The following is an 18,682-nucleotide window of genomic DNA, read 5'->3' as shown; positions in this document are numbered from 1 at the left end:
ACATTGGCTAGAGGAATCATTTATGTATTGAAAATGGTGGGACTGAGCGCCGAACCTTGAGGGCCTCTGCAGTTTGTGGGCTTCCAAGGAGTAAGGTGCCAGACTGACGGCCTGTGTTTTACCCGTTAAGAAGGAGCAGATCCAACGGAGAGTGGGTCCTTCAATGGCAATCTTGTGCAGGTGCCTGATGAGGATGGGTTGTGCAACCGTGTCAAATGCTACAAAGAGGTCCAGGAGAACGAGAGCTGGCACGTCTCCATGGTGAGAGTGGTGTTTCTGTACTGTTTTAAAAGGTTCAATTCACCAATCCACTTGTGCATATCAGCGCGGTCGGCTCATCGAATCAAACGTCTAATCTTCAAGCTCTTCCTCAGTGCACAGTATTGTCTCTTCACCAAACCCCTCTACTCGAACTACCTACATGTTCCTTCACCAGATGTTCATAGTAAAATGTAAAGCAGAACCAAAGGGAATGATGGACGGAGTGTTGAACATTGCAAGCACTCGCCCTCAGTCAACTGATCTGGGTTTAATCCATCACCGTTCTTTAGCCCACTCCGACACCCCAGTTCAGACATGGCCATGTGCAAATCAGTCTGACCCTGCTCCAATGAGAACAGTCCAGCCCGAACTGCCAAGCTATGTCTTCCCTGGACCGGAAACAAGCATCCTGGGACCGATTTCTGGCTAATCAGCCGTCATCAGTCAGGCTAGCTTGAATCCAGTGGCAAAGTGAGCAAGGGACCCACGTATGGGCATACCCTGCCTACTTAGGGCCAACAAAGCAAAACCAAAGGGGATGATGGACGGAGTGTTGAACATTGCAAGCACTCACCCCCAGTCAACTGATCTGTGTTCAATCCATCATCATTCTTTAGCCCACTCTGCCACCCCAGTTCAGACATGACCAAATGCAAATCAGTCTGACCCTGTGCCTCATGGGAACAGTCCAGCCCGAATTGCCAAGTCATCCCCTTTGGTTTTGCTTAGTAAAATGTAACCATAATGACCACTGCGCCATCTTTACCTCCCCTTGAATTCCCATCATTGGACCTCTTCCAGATTGATAGAGATCCCCATTGCATAAGTGGTTGGATTCTGCTGATGGCTCCTGGTGTGATTGGTTGCTTTTGAGTCATTCTTGACCAGAGTTTCAAATACATCCTATGCTTCATGAGGCTCTATGTGGGGCTGGTTGATCAAGTTTGATTTTGGTTTAGAATCTCACAGAGACGGTTGTTCTTGCAAAACTGTTGGTTCTAATAATGTTGCAATGAAAATTTCTGCCTTCATTTCCTTTTGAACGTCAACAACTCAGTGTCCGTGTCAGGTAATGCTGAGTCACTAATTGGAATAAACAATTTTCCTGTCTGTAGTAGTTTTTCATGGAATGGTGAAAGGTTATATTGTGAAATATTGACAGCTCCTTTTTGTTTTGTTTCTTAGTATGCGTTTTCTTTCCTTGTCTGGCCTTTCTTTTCAACTGGGTTCTAACTCTAAAACCGGTATATCTGGTGGATCCAGTTAGTAAACTGAAGTTTTGTTGTTTCTGGATTTCATGCTCAGTTCATTTTATCTGAATATGTTTAACTCTAGTGACTGGTCATTAGATGCTTCAGGTTGGTGCATCTGTATTTCATTGGGTCACTGCTGTCTGAGAACCCTTTGCTCTTATTTCCACATCACCACTAAGATCTGCGTTGTTGGAAATTTTAAATCTGTAATCTCTTCTCCCGTAATACTCCTATGAAGTGCATTTGATGTCTGGTTTGTAATCAAGTGTATACCTTTTAAACTTCCTTTCTTCAGTATAGTTTTTCTTCTTATGCAGTAGTTTATTTATATCTTCCAGATACATCTGCCATTCATCTGGTTTAATGTGTTTTGGGATTTCATATTTTAACGGGGGGGTGTCTTTTCCAGTCCAACTAGTACTTACCTTCACTAGTTCTTTGGTTGTTAGAATAAAGATATCTAGAGTTCGCTTATTTTGAATTGCAATCCATCTTTTTATTGAATGCAAGTTTCATATTTACTCGCAAACCCAGTGGAATCCTAGAGTCCCGCCCATTTCAAGCCTCCAGCGGGGCATCTTTTCGTATCTAATAGGCAAAAATGTAACCATTGGTGCAAATAATAATGGGGACTGCGGACATCCCTGTCTAGAGCCACGGTGCAGCGCGAACTTTTCCGACATTGTTTTGTTTATCTTTATATGTGCTGAGGAGTGTTTGTACTTTGCAAAATGTATATCATTATACGTGCAAGCGCTTTTAGCAAAAAGCACATATACCTGAAAAAAAGCAAATTTCATTTGTTTTCATTTTTAAAAATATCTACAATTGTAGCAATATAGTCATTGTATCCAAAGTAGCTAGAAATAGTAGTCCAAAACCTCTTTCTTTAAAAATAAATATAAAGGGAGCTGCTGATATGGTATTGCGGTCATGGCAAAGCCTGGGGGTAGCTCCTCTTTCTCAATGGCTTCTTTTAGAATTGTCGAGCTACAATATTACTGGATCTGCTTTTAGACCGTTCCGCTCGCAGACTGTTCTATGACAGAGCTCTCCCTGTCTGCATTTGAGACATGAATGAGGCAAGTCCGTAGCCTCTGTCCTCTTCTTTAAGGCGAGTCGGTGTCCTGGGCTCAGCGCAGACACAGGGACGTCCCTTATGAAGTCCTCTCTGTCTCTCATCACATGTTGTTATCCAGATCCTTGCATTTCTTTGTAGTAATTCACAAAGCTGCCAGCAGTTTCACTACCCACCCCCTTATTATAGTCCTATTTTTTTTTTTTATCTCTTATCCACTTCTCTCTTAACCAGCCAGGCCAGTAGTTTCCCTGCCTTATTGCCTGCTGCTTCTGTACGTGTATTTTCTTAGTCCTTTTCAGCTGTGGCTCTATAGTCTGTGTATTTTACAGTAAGTGTGCGGATTGTTCCATCAATAGCTCCTTTATTTAGTTTCCCCTCATCTCTAATACCTCTGATTTGTATCCCGGCCTTTTTAGTACCATATTTTAGAAATGTTCTGTCCCCGGAGGACCACCTTCAACGCCTCCCATAATATTGGGCTAATTGTGTGCTGGTATGCCAGGAAGTGGGCTCTGTCCTCGGTTGTGATTGGCTCCTTGATGACTGCATTGAATATGAAAGAGTGCATGTAAAAAAGCAGTCAGGCTCCTTGCATGGTAATGCTCCCGCTCTCTAGAGTCCATCTTGGGAGGAAGAAGACGTTGCATTAGGTTACATAATTCGTGTATGCTTCTGCAAAGGGGTTGTTGTTTGCACATTTCTGTAACAAAACAAAACAGGAGGCGAGCATAGGGGACCCCTCCTCGCTCCATGAGACATCATTAGTGATAAATGTATATGTGGTGCCAGTGATGGGCGAGGTCATGTAGATAAACTGGTTGCTGAGGGGAGATGTTGAGGGCCTGGAATCGGACCACTCTGCTGGTGGCAGAATAAGGTTCGCCGAGAAACTATACATGGCTCGGCACGGTTTGAGATTAAGAGAAACCATACAGCCATATAGGTAAAGGGCTAAACAACGTTCTAGCCAATCTTGGTGTGGAACAAACAAATAGATTAGGGACGTGTGATGAAATATGATCGGGGCTTATCTCACAATTACTCTAGTTTACATAATGACTGCTGAGTCGGTTATAATAATTATCATCATTCTAATTCGCATGATTGGTAGACGTATAATCAATAATTGTGCATACCAACCATTGTATGTGTTTAGTGATTGTATGGTAGACGGGCGGGGTGCCAGTCACCCATCCCCTGCAGATAAGAGATCCTCCGACAGGTTTGTCTGACTCCCAAGGCTTCTCTTCTCATAGAGGGCTCCATCCCTGCAGATGAGACTCACCAACAGGTTTGTCTGACTCCTAACACTTCTCGTCTCATAGAGGGCTCCATCCCCTGCATTTAAAAGATGATCCTCTAAGAGGTTTGTCTGACTCCTAACACTTCTCATCTCATAGAGGGCTCCATCCCCTGCAGATAAGAGACTCACCGACAGGTTTGTCTGACTCCCAAGGCTTCTCTTCTCATAGAGGGATCCATCCCCTGCAGATAAGAGACTCACCGACAGGTTTGTCTGACTCCTAACACTTCTCATCTCATGGAGGGCTCCATCCCCTGCAGATAAGAGACTCCCCGAAAGGTTTGGCTGACTCCTAACACTTCTCATCTCATGGAGGGCTCCATCCCTGCAGATAAGAGACTCACCGACAGGTTTGTCTGACTCCCAAGGCTTCTCTTCTCATAGAGGGCTCCATCCCTGCAGATAAGAGACTCACCGACAGGTTTGTCTGACTCCCAAGGCTTCTCTTCTCATAGAGGGATCCATCCCCTGCAGATAAGAGACTCACCGACAGGTTTGTCTGACTCCCAAGGCTTCTCTTCTCATAGAGGGATCCATCCCCTGCAGATAAGAGACTCACCGACAGGTTTGTCTGACTCCCAAGGCTTCTCTTCTCATAGAGGGCTCCATCCCTGCAGATAAGAGACTCACCAACAGGTTTGTCTGACTCCCAAGGCTTCTCTTCTCATAGAGGGATCCATCCCCTGCAGATAAGAGACTCCCCGAAAGGTTTGGCTGACTCCTATCACTTCTCATCTCATGGAGGGCTCCATCCCTGCAGATAAGAGACTCACCGACAGGTTTGGCTGACTCCTAACACTTCTCATCTCATGGAGGGCTCCATCCCTGCAGATAAGAGACTCACCGACAGGTTTGTCTGACTCCCAAGGCTTCTCTTCTCATAGAGGGCTCCATCCCTGCAGATAAGAGACTCACCGACAGGTTTGTCTGACTCCCAAGGCTTCTCTTCTCATAGAGGGATCCATCCCCTGCAGATAAGAGACTCACCGACAGGTTTGTCTGACTCCCAAGGCTTCTCTTCTCATAGAGGGATCCATCCCCTGCAGATAAGAGACTCACCGACAGGTTTGTCTGACTCCCAAGGCTTCTCTTCTCATAGAGGGCTCCATCCCTGCAGATAAGAGACTCACCAACAGGTTTGTCTGACTCCCAAGGCTTCTCTTCTCATAGAGGGATCCATCCCCTGCAGATAAGAGACTCCCCGAAAGGTTTGTCTGACTCCTATCACTTCTCATCTCATGGAGGGCTCCATCCCTGCAGATAAGAGACTCACCGACAGGTTTGGCTGACTCCTAACACTTCTCATCTCATGGAGGGCTCCATCCCTGCAGATAAGAGACTCACCGACAGGTTTGTCTGACTCCCAAGGCTTCTCTTCTCATAGAGGGCTCCATCCCTGCAGATAAGAGACTCACCGACAGGTTTGTCTGACTCCCAAGGCTTCTCTTCTCATAGAGGGATCCATCCCCTGCAGATAAGAGACTCACCGACAGGTTTGTCTGACTCCCAAGGCTTCTCTTCTCATAGAGGGATCGATCCCCTGCAGATAAGAGACTCACCGACAGGTTTGTCTGACTCCCAAGGCTTCTCTTCTCATAGAGGGATCCATCCCCTGCAGATAAGAGACTCACCGACAGGTTTGGCTGACTCCTAACACTTCTCATCTCATGGAGGGCTCCATCCCTGCAGATAAGAGACTCACCGACAGGTTTGTCTGACTCCCAAGGCTTCTCTTCTCATAGAGGGATCCATCCCCTGCAGATAAGAGACTCACCGACAGGTTTGGCTGACTCCTAACACTTCTCATCTCATGGAGGGCTCCATCCCTGCAGATAAGAGACTCACCGACAGGTTTGTCTGACTCCCAAGGCTTCTATTCTCATAGAGGGCTCCATCCCGGTAGATAAGAGACTCACCGACAGGTTTGTCTGACTCCCAAGGCTTCTCTTCTCATAGAGGGATCCATCCCCTGCAGATAAGAGACTCACCGACAGGTTTGTCTGACTCCCAAGGCTTCTCTTCTCATAGAGGGATCGATCCCCTGCAGATAAGAGACTCACCGACAGGTTTGTCTGACTCCCAAGGCTTCTCTTCTCATAGAGGGATCCATCCCCTGCAGATAAGAGACTCACCGACAGGTTTGTCTGACTCCCAAGGCTTCTCTTCTCATAGAGGGATCCATCCCCTGCAGATAAGAGACTCACCGACAGGTTTGTCTGACTCCCAAGGCTTCTCTTCTCATAGAGGGATCCATCCCCTGCAGATAAGAGACTCACCGACAGGTTTGTCTGACTCCCAAGGCTTCTCTTCTCATAGAGGGATCGATCCCCTGCAGATAAGAGACTCACCGACAGGTTTGTCTGACTCCCAAGGCTTCTCTTCTCATAGAGGGATCCATCCCCTGCAGATAAGAGACTCACCGACAGGTTTGGCTGACTCCTAACACTTCTCATCTCATGGAGGGCTCCATCCCTGCAGATAAGAGACTCGCCGACAGGTTTGTCTGACTCCCAAGGCTTCTCTTCTCATAGAGGGCTCCATCCCGGTAGATAAGAGACTCACCGACAGGTTTGTCTGACTCCCAAGGCTTCTCTTCTCATAGAGGGATCCATCCCCTGCAGATAAGAGACTCACCGACAGGTTTGTCTGACTCCCAAGGCTTCTCTTCTCATAGAGGGATCGATCCCCTGCAGATAAGAGACTCACCGACAGGTTTGTCTGACTCCCAAGGCTTCTCTTCTCATAGAGGGATCCATCCCCTGCAGATAAGAGACTCACCGACAGGTTTGTCTGACTCCCAAGGCTTCTCTTCTCATAGAGGGATCCATCCCCTGCAGATAAGAGACTCACCGACAGGTTTGTCTGACTCCCAAGGCTTCTCTTCTCATAGAGGGATCCATCCCCTGCAGATAAGAGACTCACCGACAGGTTTGTCTGACTCCCAAGGCTTCTCTTCTCATAGAGGGATCCATCCCCTGCAGATAAGAGACTCACCGACAGGTTTGTCTGACTCCCAAGGCTTCTCTTCTCATAGAGGGATCCATCCCCTGCAGATAAGAGACTCACCGACAGGTTTGGCTGACTCCTAACACTTCTCATCTCATGGAGGGCTCCATCCCTGCAGATAAGAGACTCACCGACAGGTTTGTCTGACTCCCAAGGCTTCTCTTCTCATAGAGGGATCCATCCCCTGCAGATAAGAGACTCACCGACAGGTTTGTCTGACTCCCAAGGCTTCTCTTCTCATAGAGGGATCCAGCCCCTGCAGATAAGAGACTCACCGACAGGTTTGTCTGACTCCCAAGGCTTCTCTTCTCATAGAGGGCTCCATCCCTGCAGATAAGAGACTCCCCGAAAGGTTTGGCTGACTCCTATCACTTCTCATCTCATGGAGGGCTCCATCTGTACATACAAGTGATTCTCTGACAGGTTTGTTTGACTCCTAACACTTCTCATCTCATGGAGGGCTGCGTCCCCTGCAGATAAGAGATCCTCCGACAGGTTTGTCTGACTCCTAACACTTCTCATCTCATAGAGGGCTCCATCCGTACATATAAGTGATTCTCTGACAGGTTTGTTTGACTCCTAACACTTCTCATCTCATAGAGGGCTCCATCCCCTGCAGATAAGAGACTCTCTGACAGGTTTGTCCCACTCCTAACACTTCTCATCTCATAGAGGGCTCCATCCGTACATATAAGTGATTCTCTGACAGGTTTGTTTGATTCCTAACACTTCTCATCTCATGGAGAGCTCCATCCCCTGCAGATAAGAGTTTCTAAGACAGGTTTGTCTGACTCCCAACACTTCTCATGTCCTAGAACACGTTACTAGCAGATCATCTACCAGAGGCACATTTCCTTTTTGGGGAAAGGGTATCGGCAGTCTGTGGCCCCAATAATATTCGGGTGAATGCAGAGTAATAATTAGAAAGCCTAGTATGAGTGAACCATTGGGAATGAACAAGTGCTGGAAAGATGTGATGCCTCAGCTATTCAGAAACTTGTATAGTGAGCTAGCCAGGTATGTCATCGCACATACTCTGCACGCGAGTCCCAACCATACACGGCTCAAGTATTAACTAAGATGGAAAGACATAACTGACCGCAACCTCACTTCCTGTTACTAACCATTGCAGGGGTCAGAGGAACATAGGGCAGGGATGGGGCACATTTCTGTCCTCTTGAGCATGTGGTTTGAGTAATGGGCGTGATACTCCCCTGGTGCATCAGGTTCACGCGACCGCATTGGGCGGCAGGACGGTGCATGAAGCAATTCACACTCATTTCATGGGCACTGTCTTGCAGTTGTTGGCAGGACTGACCAAATATGTCACAGAAATGAAATCACCTCCCAGTGTGTGCTGTTTGCCTGTCTGCCAGCAATAGGCAGGGCCTGATTCATTTTAATTTAAGCTTCTGTATTGAGAGCAGCCTTGAAAAGATTGCGTCACAGCAGCGAGATCTGCAGACTTTTTATAAATGTGTAACTTAAATCTCTTTGAGACACTTAACGTAGATTTTACTTGATGGTTCAGACTATTATTTGACATACTTCAATCATTTCTGCCCTCTGACCCAGTTCCAGTCTCCAGCTGGCTCAGGCGCTCGCTGGGTGGTGCAGGTGTGTTCTGGATGGGGTCTATTCAAGGTGTAAAAAGCCCTTAGTGATGATTCCAGGATAAGGGTCTTCACACTTTTGACAACCAGACAGCCCTGTGTTCATGTGATTTATGTTTTCGTTTTAGTAGGTTGTGCTGCAACCCAGACGGACAGCCGTTTTCAATGGAAGAAAGGGCACGACTCTGATGGCAAAAGTGAGGTGTGCTTGGAGAAAACCGACCTGGACAGATACCTCTACGCAGGTGAGTGCCCGTGCCCCTCGGGGGTCTGTCATGTCTATTTCATGGTTCTTTACCAGGCACGTGTTTATTACCCACCTCCAGAGGATGACACGCTTAGCTGTCTCTGCTGGGATCTGGATGTGTGACCGACAGGCCTCATCGGCCAGTGTTTAACACACAGTCTCAGCACACTGGCACAGTGTCTTACAGGCAGTATTTAACACTCCAACCTCAGCACACTGGCACTCTATCTCACTGGCAGTGTTTAACAGACCTCCTCAGCACACTGGCACACTATCTCACTGGCAGTATTTAACACACCTCCTCAGCACACTGGCACACTATCTCACTGGCAGTGTTTAACACACCTCCTCAGCACACTGGCACACTATCTTACAGGCAGTATTTAACACTCCAACCTCAGCACACTGGCACAATGTCTTACAGGAAGTGTTTAACACAACCGCCTCTGCACACAGGCATGCACTCTTGCAGGCAGTATTTAACACACCGCCTCAGCACACTGGCACACTATGTTACAGGCAGTCTTTAACACTCCAACCTCAGCACACTGGCACAGTGTCTTGCAGGCAGTATTTAACACACCTCCTCAGCACACTGGCACACTATCTTACAGGCTGTATTTAACACTCCAACCTCAGCACACTGGCACAATGTCTTACAGGAAGTGTTTAACACACCGCCTCAGCACAATGGCACACTATCTCACTGGCAGTATTTAACACTCCAACCTCAGCACACTGGCACAGTGTCTTGCAGGCACTATTTAACACACCGCCTCAGCACAATAGCACACTGTCTTACAGGGAGTGTTTAACACACCGCCTCAGCACAATGGCACACTGTCTTACAGGGAGTGTTTAACACAACCGCCTCTGCACACAGGCATGCCCTCTTGCAGGCAGTATTTAACACACCGCCTCAGCACACTGGCACACTATCTTACAGGCAGTCTTTAACACTCCAACCTCAGCACACTGGCACAGTGTCTTGCAGGCACTATTTAACACACCTCCTCAGCACACTGGCACAGTGTCTTACATGGAGTGTTTAACACACCGCCTCAGCACAATGGCACACTATCTCACTGGCAGTGTTTAACACACCTCCTCAGCACACTGGCACACTGTCTTACAGGCAGTATTTAACACTCCGACCTCAGCACACTGGCACAGTGTCCTACAGGCAGTGTTTAACACGCCTCCTCAGCACACTGGCACACTGTCTTACAGGGAGTGTTTAACACCACCGCCTCTGCACACAGGCACACCATCTTACAGGCAGTATTTAACACTCCGACCTCAGCACACTGGCACAATGTCTTACAGGCAGTGTTTAACACACCTCCTCAGCACACTGGCACACTGTCTTACAGGGAGTGTTTAACACACCGCCTCAGCACAATGGCACACCATCTTACAGGCAGTATTTAACACTCCGACCTCAGCACACTGGCACAGTGTCTTACAGGCAGTGTTTAACACGCCTCCTCAGCACACTGGCACACTGTCTTACAGGGAGTGTTTAACACAACCGCCTCTGCACACAGGCATGCCCTCTTGCAGGCAGTATTTAACACACCGCCTCAGCACACTGGCACACTATCTTACAGGCAGTCTTTAACACTCCAACCTCAGCACACTGGCACAGTGTCTTGCAGGCACTATTTAACACACCGCCTCAGCACAACGGCACACTATCTTGCAGGCAGTATTTAACACTCCGACCTCAGCACACTGGCACAGTGTCTTACAGGCAGTGTTTAACACACCTCCTCAGCACACTGGCACACTGTCTTACAGGGAGTGTTTAACACCGCCTCAGCACAATGGCACACTGTCTTACAGGGAGTGTTTAACACAACCGCCTCTGCACACAGGCATGCCCTCTTGCAGGCAGTATTTAACATACCGCCTCAGCACACTGGCACACTATCTTACAGGCAGTCTTTAACACTCCAACCTCAGCACACTGGCACAGTGTCTTGCAGGCAGTATTTAACACTCCGACCTTAGCACACTGGCACAGTGTCTTACAGGAAGTGTTTAGCACACCTCCTCAGCACACTGGCACACTAGCTTACAGGCTGTATTTAACACTCCAACCTCAGCACACTGGCACAGTGTCTTACAGGCAGTGTTTAACACACCTCCTCAGCACACTGGCACAGTGTCTTACAGGGAGTGTTTAACACACCGCCTCAGCACAATGGCACACTATCTTACAGGCAGTATTTAACACTCCGACCTCAGCACACTGGCACACTGTCTTACAGGGAGTGTTTAACACCGCCTCAGCACAATGGCACACTGTCTTACAGGGAGTGTTTAACACAACCGCCTCTGCACACAGGCATGCCCTCTTGCAGGCAGTATTTAACATACCGCCTCAGCACACTGGCACACTATCTTACAGGCAGTCTTTAACACTCCAACCTCAGCACACTGGCACAGTGTCTTGCAGGCAGTATTTAACACTCCGACCTTAGCACACTGGCACAGTGTCTTACAGGAAGTGTTTAGCACACCTCCTCAGCACACTGGCACACTAGCTTACAGGCTGTATTTAACACTCCAACCTCAGCACACTGGCACAGTGTCTTACAGGCAGTGTTTAACACACCTCCTCAGCACACTGGCACAGTGTCTTACAGGGAGTGTTTAACACACCGCCTCAGCACAATGGCACACTATCTTACAGGCTGTATTTAACACTCCAACCTCAACACACTGGCACAGTGTCTTGCAGGCACCATTTAACACACCTCCTCAGCACACTGGCACAGTGTCTTACAGGGAGTGTTTAACACACTGCCTCAGCACAATGGCACACTATCTCACTGGCAGTATTTAACACTCCAACTTCAGCACACTGGCACAGTGTCTTGCAGGCACTATTTAACACACCGCCTCAGCACAATGGCACACTATCTTACAGGCAGTATTTAACACTCCGACCTCAGCACACTGGCACAGTGTGTTACAGGCAGTGTTTAACACACCTCCTCAGCACACTGGCACACTGTCTTACAGGGAGTGTTTAACACACCGCCTCAGCACAATGGCACACTGTCTTACAGGGAGTGTTTAACACAACCGCCTCTGCACACAGGCATGCCCTCTTGCAGGCAGTATTTAACACACCGCCTCAGCACACTGGCACACTAGTTTAAGTTCAAAGAGGCTTTATTTGATTGATTAATAACAATCATAAAAGCAGACAATTAAAAAGTATTTAAACAATACATATATTAAGACAAATGTTACATAAAAGTCCAATTAAACAAATCAGTATTTACACTGACAGAAGCCCTTATTTCATTAAAAAGGATCCGTTAAATAGACACACTTTTCCTAAGACTCAAAACTTTTTTCAGGAAAACTGTTATCCTTAAAACGCTATTCTCGTTATCTAGGGATTGTGATGCCAAAAGGGCAGGACGACATTGACGGAGCCCATACTGTTTTAATATGGGTATCAAAAGCAGACTCCTTACAGAGGAATAGAGTTTACAAAAAAAGGTAACATGAATCGTGGATTGAGGGGAGATATTGTCACAAGGGCAAAGCTGGAGGTCTCATGACCAGTCATTCATAATAGGAAAAGAGACTAGTCTATGGAAGACCCCCAGCCTAAATTGAGTTAATAAGAACCTATCGTAAGCACCGTAAACAAAAATTAAATAGGGTTGAATGTTAAAAGTAGTTAAAACCAGTTGATTGTGCAGGACTGTGGGCTTTAAAATCTCAGATGACATTCTGAGATTATGCAATAGCAAGAGACCCTCTTTTCTTAATTCCTTCCTAGTTACTGTCATAATGGTGGTAGGATTGATGAAATACTCTAAATGGCCAAGATCTTTAAAGAAGTTGTAAACGTATCTTAGCCATGGAATCCTCATGACACCTTCCAATTTTAAGATATCTAAAAGGATATCTCTATTCAGTTTGGCCTCCTCTTTCATCCACAGCCTGTGCCATAATAGCACAGGCTCCAGTCTAATTAAATCCGAGATGTAGGGAAGACCTAGTTCTGCATGGCAGATGCATGCTGAGGGGCCTCTCGGGACAGCTAGGATGTATTTTAGGAAGGAATTTTCTACTAACTGAATAGGGGAGAGGTCAACAAACCCCCAAACCCCACTCCCATAAGTTGCAGCAGAAACACCCTTTGCCTTATATATTTTAATAAGTTCCTCGGGTGGTCTTTTCCCCAGTTTCCTGACAAAGGTGATAAGGGCAGATGTAGTACGTATAAATGCCAATTTTTTTGGCTGCTACAGCTTGCGCCCAGGTATCATTTTGGGCAAAAAGAATGCCCAAGTAAGATAATTTATTTGTAGCCCCAATCTTTTGTCCTGCAACAAACATGTCTGTTTATTTTAAAACCCCTGCCACAGCGCATAATAAAAGTTTTGGAAGAATTTACCCTTCATCCTAAATCTTTCATAAAAAGGGAAAAACTATCCAAAACGCCCTGAAGACCCACTTGTGTGTGAGACATCAGCACGGCGTCATCTGCATACAAGAGGGCTGGAATTTGGCGGCCGGCTACTTGGGGAAAGTCTTGGTTATCTTTAAGCAGAGCTTCCTCAAGTCCATTTATATACAAGTTAAAAAGGAACGGAGCCAGAACACAACCCTGCCTGACTCCGCTCCTAATTGGGAAAGCAGGCGAACACTCGCCCTTCAGACCATAACGCACACATGCCTTAGCATCACTATAAAAGCGCTTAAGAAAATAAATAATACTTACATCAACCCCCAAGGCTTCCAGTAATTTCCATAATTTAGAGTGGACCACACAATCAAAAGCGGATGTGAGATCCACAAATGCTAAAAATAGGTTCCCTTTCTTGGCCCTCGTGTATTTCCCCACCAGGAGGGAAAGATTCAAACCCTGCTCTACAGTCCCCACACCGGCCCGAAAGCCATATTGCAGGTCCGATAGAATGGAGTTCTCGTCGGCCCAATCCTGAAGACGTTCCAGTATAACTCTACCCACTACCTAAGTTGTGGCATCCAGCAGGGAGATTGGTCTGTAACACCCCGGGTCTTGCCTATCCCCCTTTTTGAGGATAGGCACAATTGTAGATTCCACCCAAGTGGGTAAGAAATCCGTGCTACAGCTAGCATTAAGCACCTGCACCAGTAGGGGCCGCCATAGAGGAATAATTGACTTTAGCATTTCTATGGGGACCCCATCCCGGCCAGGAGCCTTACCACCCTGACTAGCATGTAGAGCCCTCTCTACTTCCTCTAAGGTGAACATTAGTTCCTTATAATGTGGGGAATAATTTGAACCATAGACCACCTGGGCGCAATTTTCCCTCATGACAGACGGTTCATCACCGCTATATACATGAGCAAAGTGCTTGATCCACTGTCCCTCGGTTACGGCTATCTCTATAGTTGGGCCGGGCTCCTTAGATTAAAAAGGTGCCCTAATTGCCTTCCAGAAAGCCGCACTATCCTTAGCTACTGAGGCTGAATGCAGTGCCTCCCATGCCTCCTTCCTCATTGTAATGTTCCTATCCCTAATTGCCTGTTTATATACCCCTCTTGCTTTCCTGATATCAGAGGTGTTTCTCGGGGTTTAATGCAGTTCTTTTTTTAACTGAGAATAAGCTTGGGTACACCTCGAGTCAAACCATCCATTCTGGGGCTATTGCTCTTTTTTTGCCTAATGAGAGACTCTCTGATTACATTGGTTATTGCTGAGAAGGATGCTGATATAATAGCAGGGGCAACTTTTTCACCCAGGCATGTCTCTATGTCTGATTTACATTTACCAACAACTAGTTTAATCAGCGCTTCTCGGTCTACCATAGCCCATCGGAGGGAGTATCCATTGGTACTCCCGATGGCTATATTCTCTAACAGTCGATCATTATTGTTCATTCCAAAAATGTTACTAGAGGGTAATGTTATGGACAAACGGTAATGGTCACTGAGTGAGTTCTCAGAGACATAAAAGGAATGGAGGCTTTGTGCGTGGTAACTGGATGCCAAAACATAGTCAGTAGTAGAACAGCATCCCCTACCATTATATGTCCAGGGCAGGGGGGCCGGTGATGGGCACAATTCATTTACAAAGCCTAGGTCAAAGCTAAATATAAATTAGTTTAGCTGTTCCCCCAGAGCAGTATGACTAAAGTGAGATGAACATACACCTTCTTCATAAACTGCTCCGCACAGATTGTCCCCAGCATTCCCACACAATGTACAGTTTAAGTCCCCCACCAAGATTAACGTTTGATCTTTCCTTTTACTTTTACCAGGCAATTTCAATGATTGGGACATATTTTTAATAACAGTGCCCACCAGACCTGGGGGAGATTACTATAGAAATTAACCAAAGCGATGGAAGACGTTGTGTCTAAGTCCAGCAGCACTAGTTGATGATAATCATCATTAGCGGGCTTCGTTATTTTCTTTAGGTTCATGCTAATAGATATATATATGCACAGACCACCCTTTGCTTTACCACTCAGACCGTCAACAGCTGGAACATAAGTCCTCAACCCATTTAGGTGGATCGCTTCCTTGGTCCATGTCTCCTGAAAGCAAAGAACCTCAAACTGTACAATAAAATCCCACCATAGTTGGATATTTAGTTTTGAGCGCAATCCAGCAATATTCCACGAAACAATATGACATAGAGGGGGTTTAACAACAGTAGGGTGATTATGACAAGGAGATGCTGCCCCTGGTAAATCCTCATTTAAACATACAGATAAAGGCAAACCATTTGACATGCCCTGGGAGCCAGGCAGAGACTTATTTCTTAAATCCCTAAGCCCTTGAACCCCTTCACTCCTAGGTTCTGTTGAGACCTCCTTTGGACAACCAGATGGGGAAAGAGCATTAGAAGTGCTCTGAGTATCAACCTGAGTCTCCTTGCTCGTATCCCTAAACCCACAAGGTACAACTCTGTTACACATGATGATTGGCAGCATCATCATGTTTATCCATTAGAGTCAGACTTGAAATAACCCCGATGTCATGCAGGTCAGTTACACAGTTATAATGTGCAGTGGTCCCAAAGGGAAGTCAATCAATGTCTTCCAAGGAACGCAACGCATCAAAACGATTGTGCGTTGGGATAGGGTATCTAAGCTGCCTGGTTCCCAAATAGTTATCTCCTGCAAACTGGGGGCCTTGATTCATTGAGGGGTCTGATGGACGGTAAAAATATCCCAATGGTAATATGTTTACATCGTTGGGATTAACAGGCCCGTTATAGCTCCTCTCTAAGATTGTACGCACCCCAAAGTGATCACAACACAATCTCCATGTAATGATTTGGCAGAAGTGCCAACCTACCCGATCCTTCGTACCATTTTAAAGTCTAAAAAAAGGGGATTTTTTTCAAACCTGTCCTTGAGGTAAGAAAATGGAGTGACTTATTCCTTAACGATAACCAGTGTTCAAAAGCATTATGTGGTAGGGGAGGAACATTTGCCAAAACAACCGTGTACGGAGTAGCATCCGGAGTAAGTTTAAGTTTTGCGATAAATTATAAGAATATCTTGATGACCTTGATGATTTATACCATTTGCTACCACATAATTACTTCCACCTTTCATCCCATCAGTCTGTACTCTGCTTTCTATACGAGCAGAGATGTTAGGGATTAATGTAGTGTCATCATTTGTCCGGCAGTGATGGGATTAAAAGATGGACCTGCTCCGGAGCCTTCCACCCTGCTGGGCAAGGAGCAAACACTTGGATTAGTGGCAACTGTCTGTACAACTGGGCATTTACTACGAACCAGCTCCTCCACTTTAGCTAACCTAACTTCTACGTTGGTTATTTTTAGGAGGATAGGTTCCAGAAGGGTTGACATCATAGTCTCAAGTCGGCCCCAGAAGTTCCCATCTTGCGCAGTATCAGCAAGCTTGTCTTTCTCATTCTGTTTAACAGGGGTTACTGAAACCACAATGTTCGAGGCATATGAGCTGCAGATCACACACTTAGGATAAGATCGCCATCTGGTGATGGGCTCGGATGATTGCAGGTTGTTGTTGGCTTCGGAAGAAGCCTTTTGGTCACGAGATAGGTGACTCCGCCCCTGGACAACAGTGCGCATGGGCATCCACTCCATCCTCAGATTGTTTTTTTCCGCCAGTGGGTTCGGATGAACTTTTCCACTCCGGCTGAAAACTTCTGAAAATCCAGCTTTCGAAACCAAAAACCTTTATAACTCGACGTCGAAATCCAATCGGACCGGTTCCGGATACGCCTCATGGAAAGGACACCTTTTAAAAAATGCCCCCAATGTGGAGCAAAGTTCCCCCACAGTGACCACCACGAGGTCTGCAACCTGTGCCTCTCGCCGGAATATAACGAATCCAGCTGTCCAGCCTGTGCCGCATTCCGCTCCAAGAAAACCATCCGGGACTGAAGAGCTCGACGCCATATCATGGCCAGACCAGCTCCAGAACCAGAGGACATCTTTGCCCAGGATGTCCCGGAAGACGATTCCGAAGACCTCCAAATCGTATCCGAAGCGGACGATTCTGATTCCCTCATCACTCCGGGGCAACGAGTGAGTACCAGTGCCCCTACCCCAACCCCCCCAAAAAAGGCACCGGTCATGACTCCGCCAGCTGGCCCCAGTCGCGACCGAAAATCGTCTTCAGAAGCCCCGCCCTCGGGCTCGAGCAAACCACATGTTATTGTGCCCACAATACCTTCGGCACCGAAGACTCAACACCTCTCGGCACCGAAGCAGGCTCCGAAACCATCGAGGCCGAAATCTCCACCGGCACCGAAACGTTCTTCGGCACCGAAATCCCCGCCGGCACCGAAAAGTTCTTCGGCACCGAAATCATCCTCGGCACCGAAACCATCATCGGTACCGAAAAAAGTCCAAAAAGACTCTACCGATCATCCAAAACAGAGATCGGAACCGAAAAAGTCTGCACCAAAGCCACTTTCGGACAATGAAGAACTTTTTCGCCCTGATCCCACGCAAAAAAGGATTTATATCAATCCAAAACCCGGACATGTCACCGCTGTGCCATACAAGAAAAGGAAGCTGGACACAACACCTCCTCCAGCTCCCATAAAGAAGAAGGACTTCGCCACCTCACCCATTCGTCCCTCCTCTCCTATATCACCTCTCATCCCACCCCCCCTGCCCCCATCTCCTTCTCCTCTACCATCTCCTTCACATACACCACCTCCACAGGATGATGATGATGACTTAGGGGGAGGGGGTCATCCGGATGACCTTAATGATCCTAATGATCCTTTCACACTCCCGGATACGGCACCCTTAGATGACTGGGCTTACCCTTTACCTGATATTCCTGATCCCACTACATACCCCTCCAAACCCTCCCCTCCAGATGACCACCTGGGGTTTGGGCAGCTGCTAAACAGGGCGGCGCTTTTCCATGGCGTCACCATGCACTCAGATACACCCGAAGAAGACTTTCTTCTAGACACATTCGAACAGTCGCAAAAATCAGTTCAGATCTTGCCCATGATTAAGGGAGTCATAAAACACGCCACAGAGGTTTTTAAAGACCATGTCAGAGCTAGGGTTCTTAACCCCCGAATTGAAAAAAAATATAGACCTGCGCCACAGGATACCGCGTACATTAAAGCACAGCTCCCTCTAGACTCTTTAGTAGTTTCAAACGCTAGAAAGCGGGCTAACTCCCAAACAACAGGAGACACACCGCCCCCAGACAAAGAGTCCAAGCTATTAGAGGCCTCGGGCAAAAGAGTTGCAGCACAAGCTGCTAACCATTGGCGTATTGCCAACACACAAGCCCTATTAGCCCGATATGATAGGGCTCATTATGATCAGTTAGAAGATCTTTTACAACACCTGCCAGATCAGTACAAATCCCAGGCTAATGACCTCATCCAAGAGGGAAAACTCATATCCAACGCATCAATCAAATG

General features: G+C 46.9%; 1 protein-coding gene across 3 annotated transcripts in view; it reads left to right on the top strand.

Moving 5' to 3' along the window:
* The window catches only part of LOC146822411 (uncharacterized), a 233,276-nt gene that overhangs the window by 156,140 nt on the left and 58,454 nt on the right, over window positions 1–18,682 (top strand). For all 3 annotated transcript variants that reach the window (XM_085613500.1, XM_085613501.1, XM_085613499.1), the window contains exon 4: window positions 8,646–8,762. In XM_085613500.1, coding sequence (XP_085469626.1) covers window positions 8,646–8,762 — 117 coding nt within the window. The remainder of the gene's footprint in view (window positions 1–8,645; window positions 8,763–18,682) is intronic.

Source organism: Triturus cristatus, chromosome 6 (assembly GCF_964204655.1).
Source record: "Triturus cristatus chromosome 6, aTriCri1.1, whole genome shotgun sequence".
Taxonomy (NCBI): Eukaryota; Metazoa; Chordata; class Amphibia; order Caudata; family Salamandridae; genus Triturus; species Triturus cristatus.
This window is presented reverse-complemented; position numbering and strand designations above follow the sequence as displayed.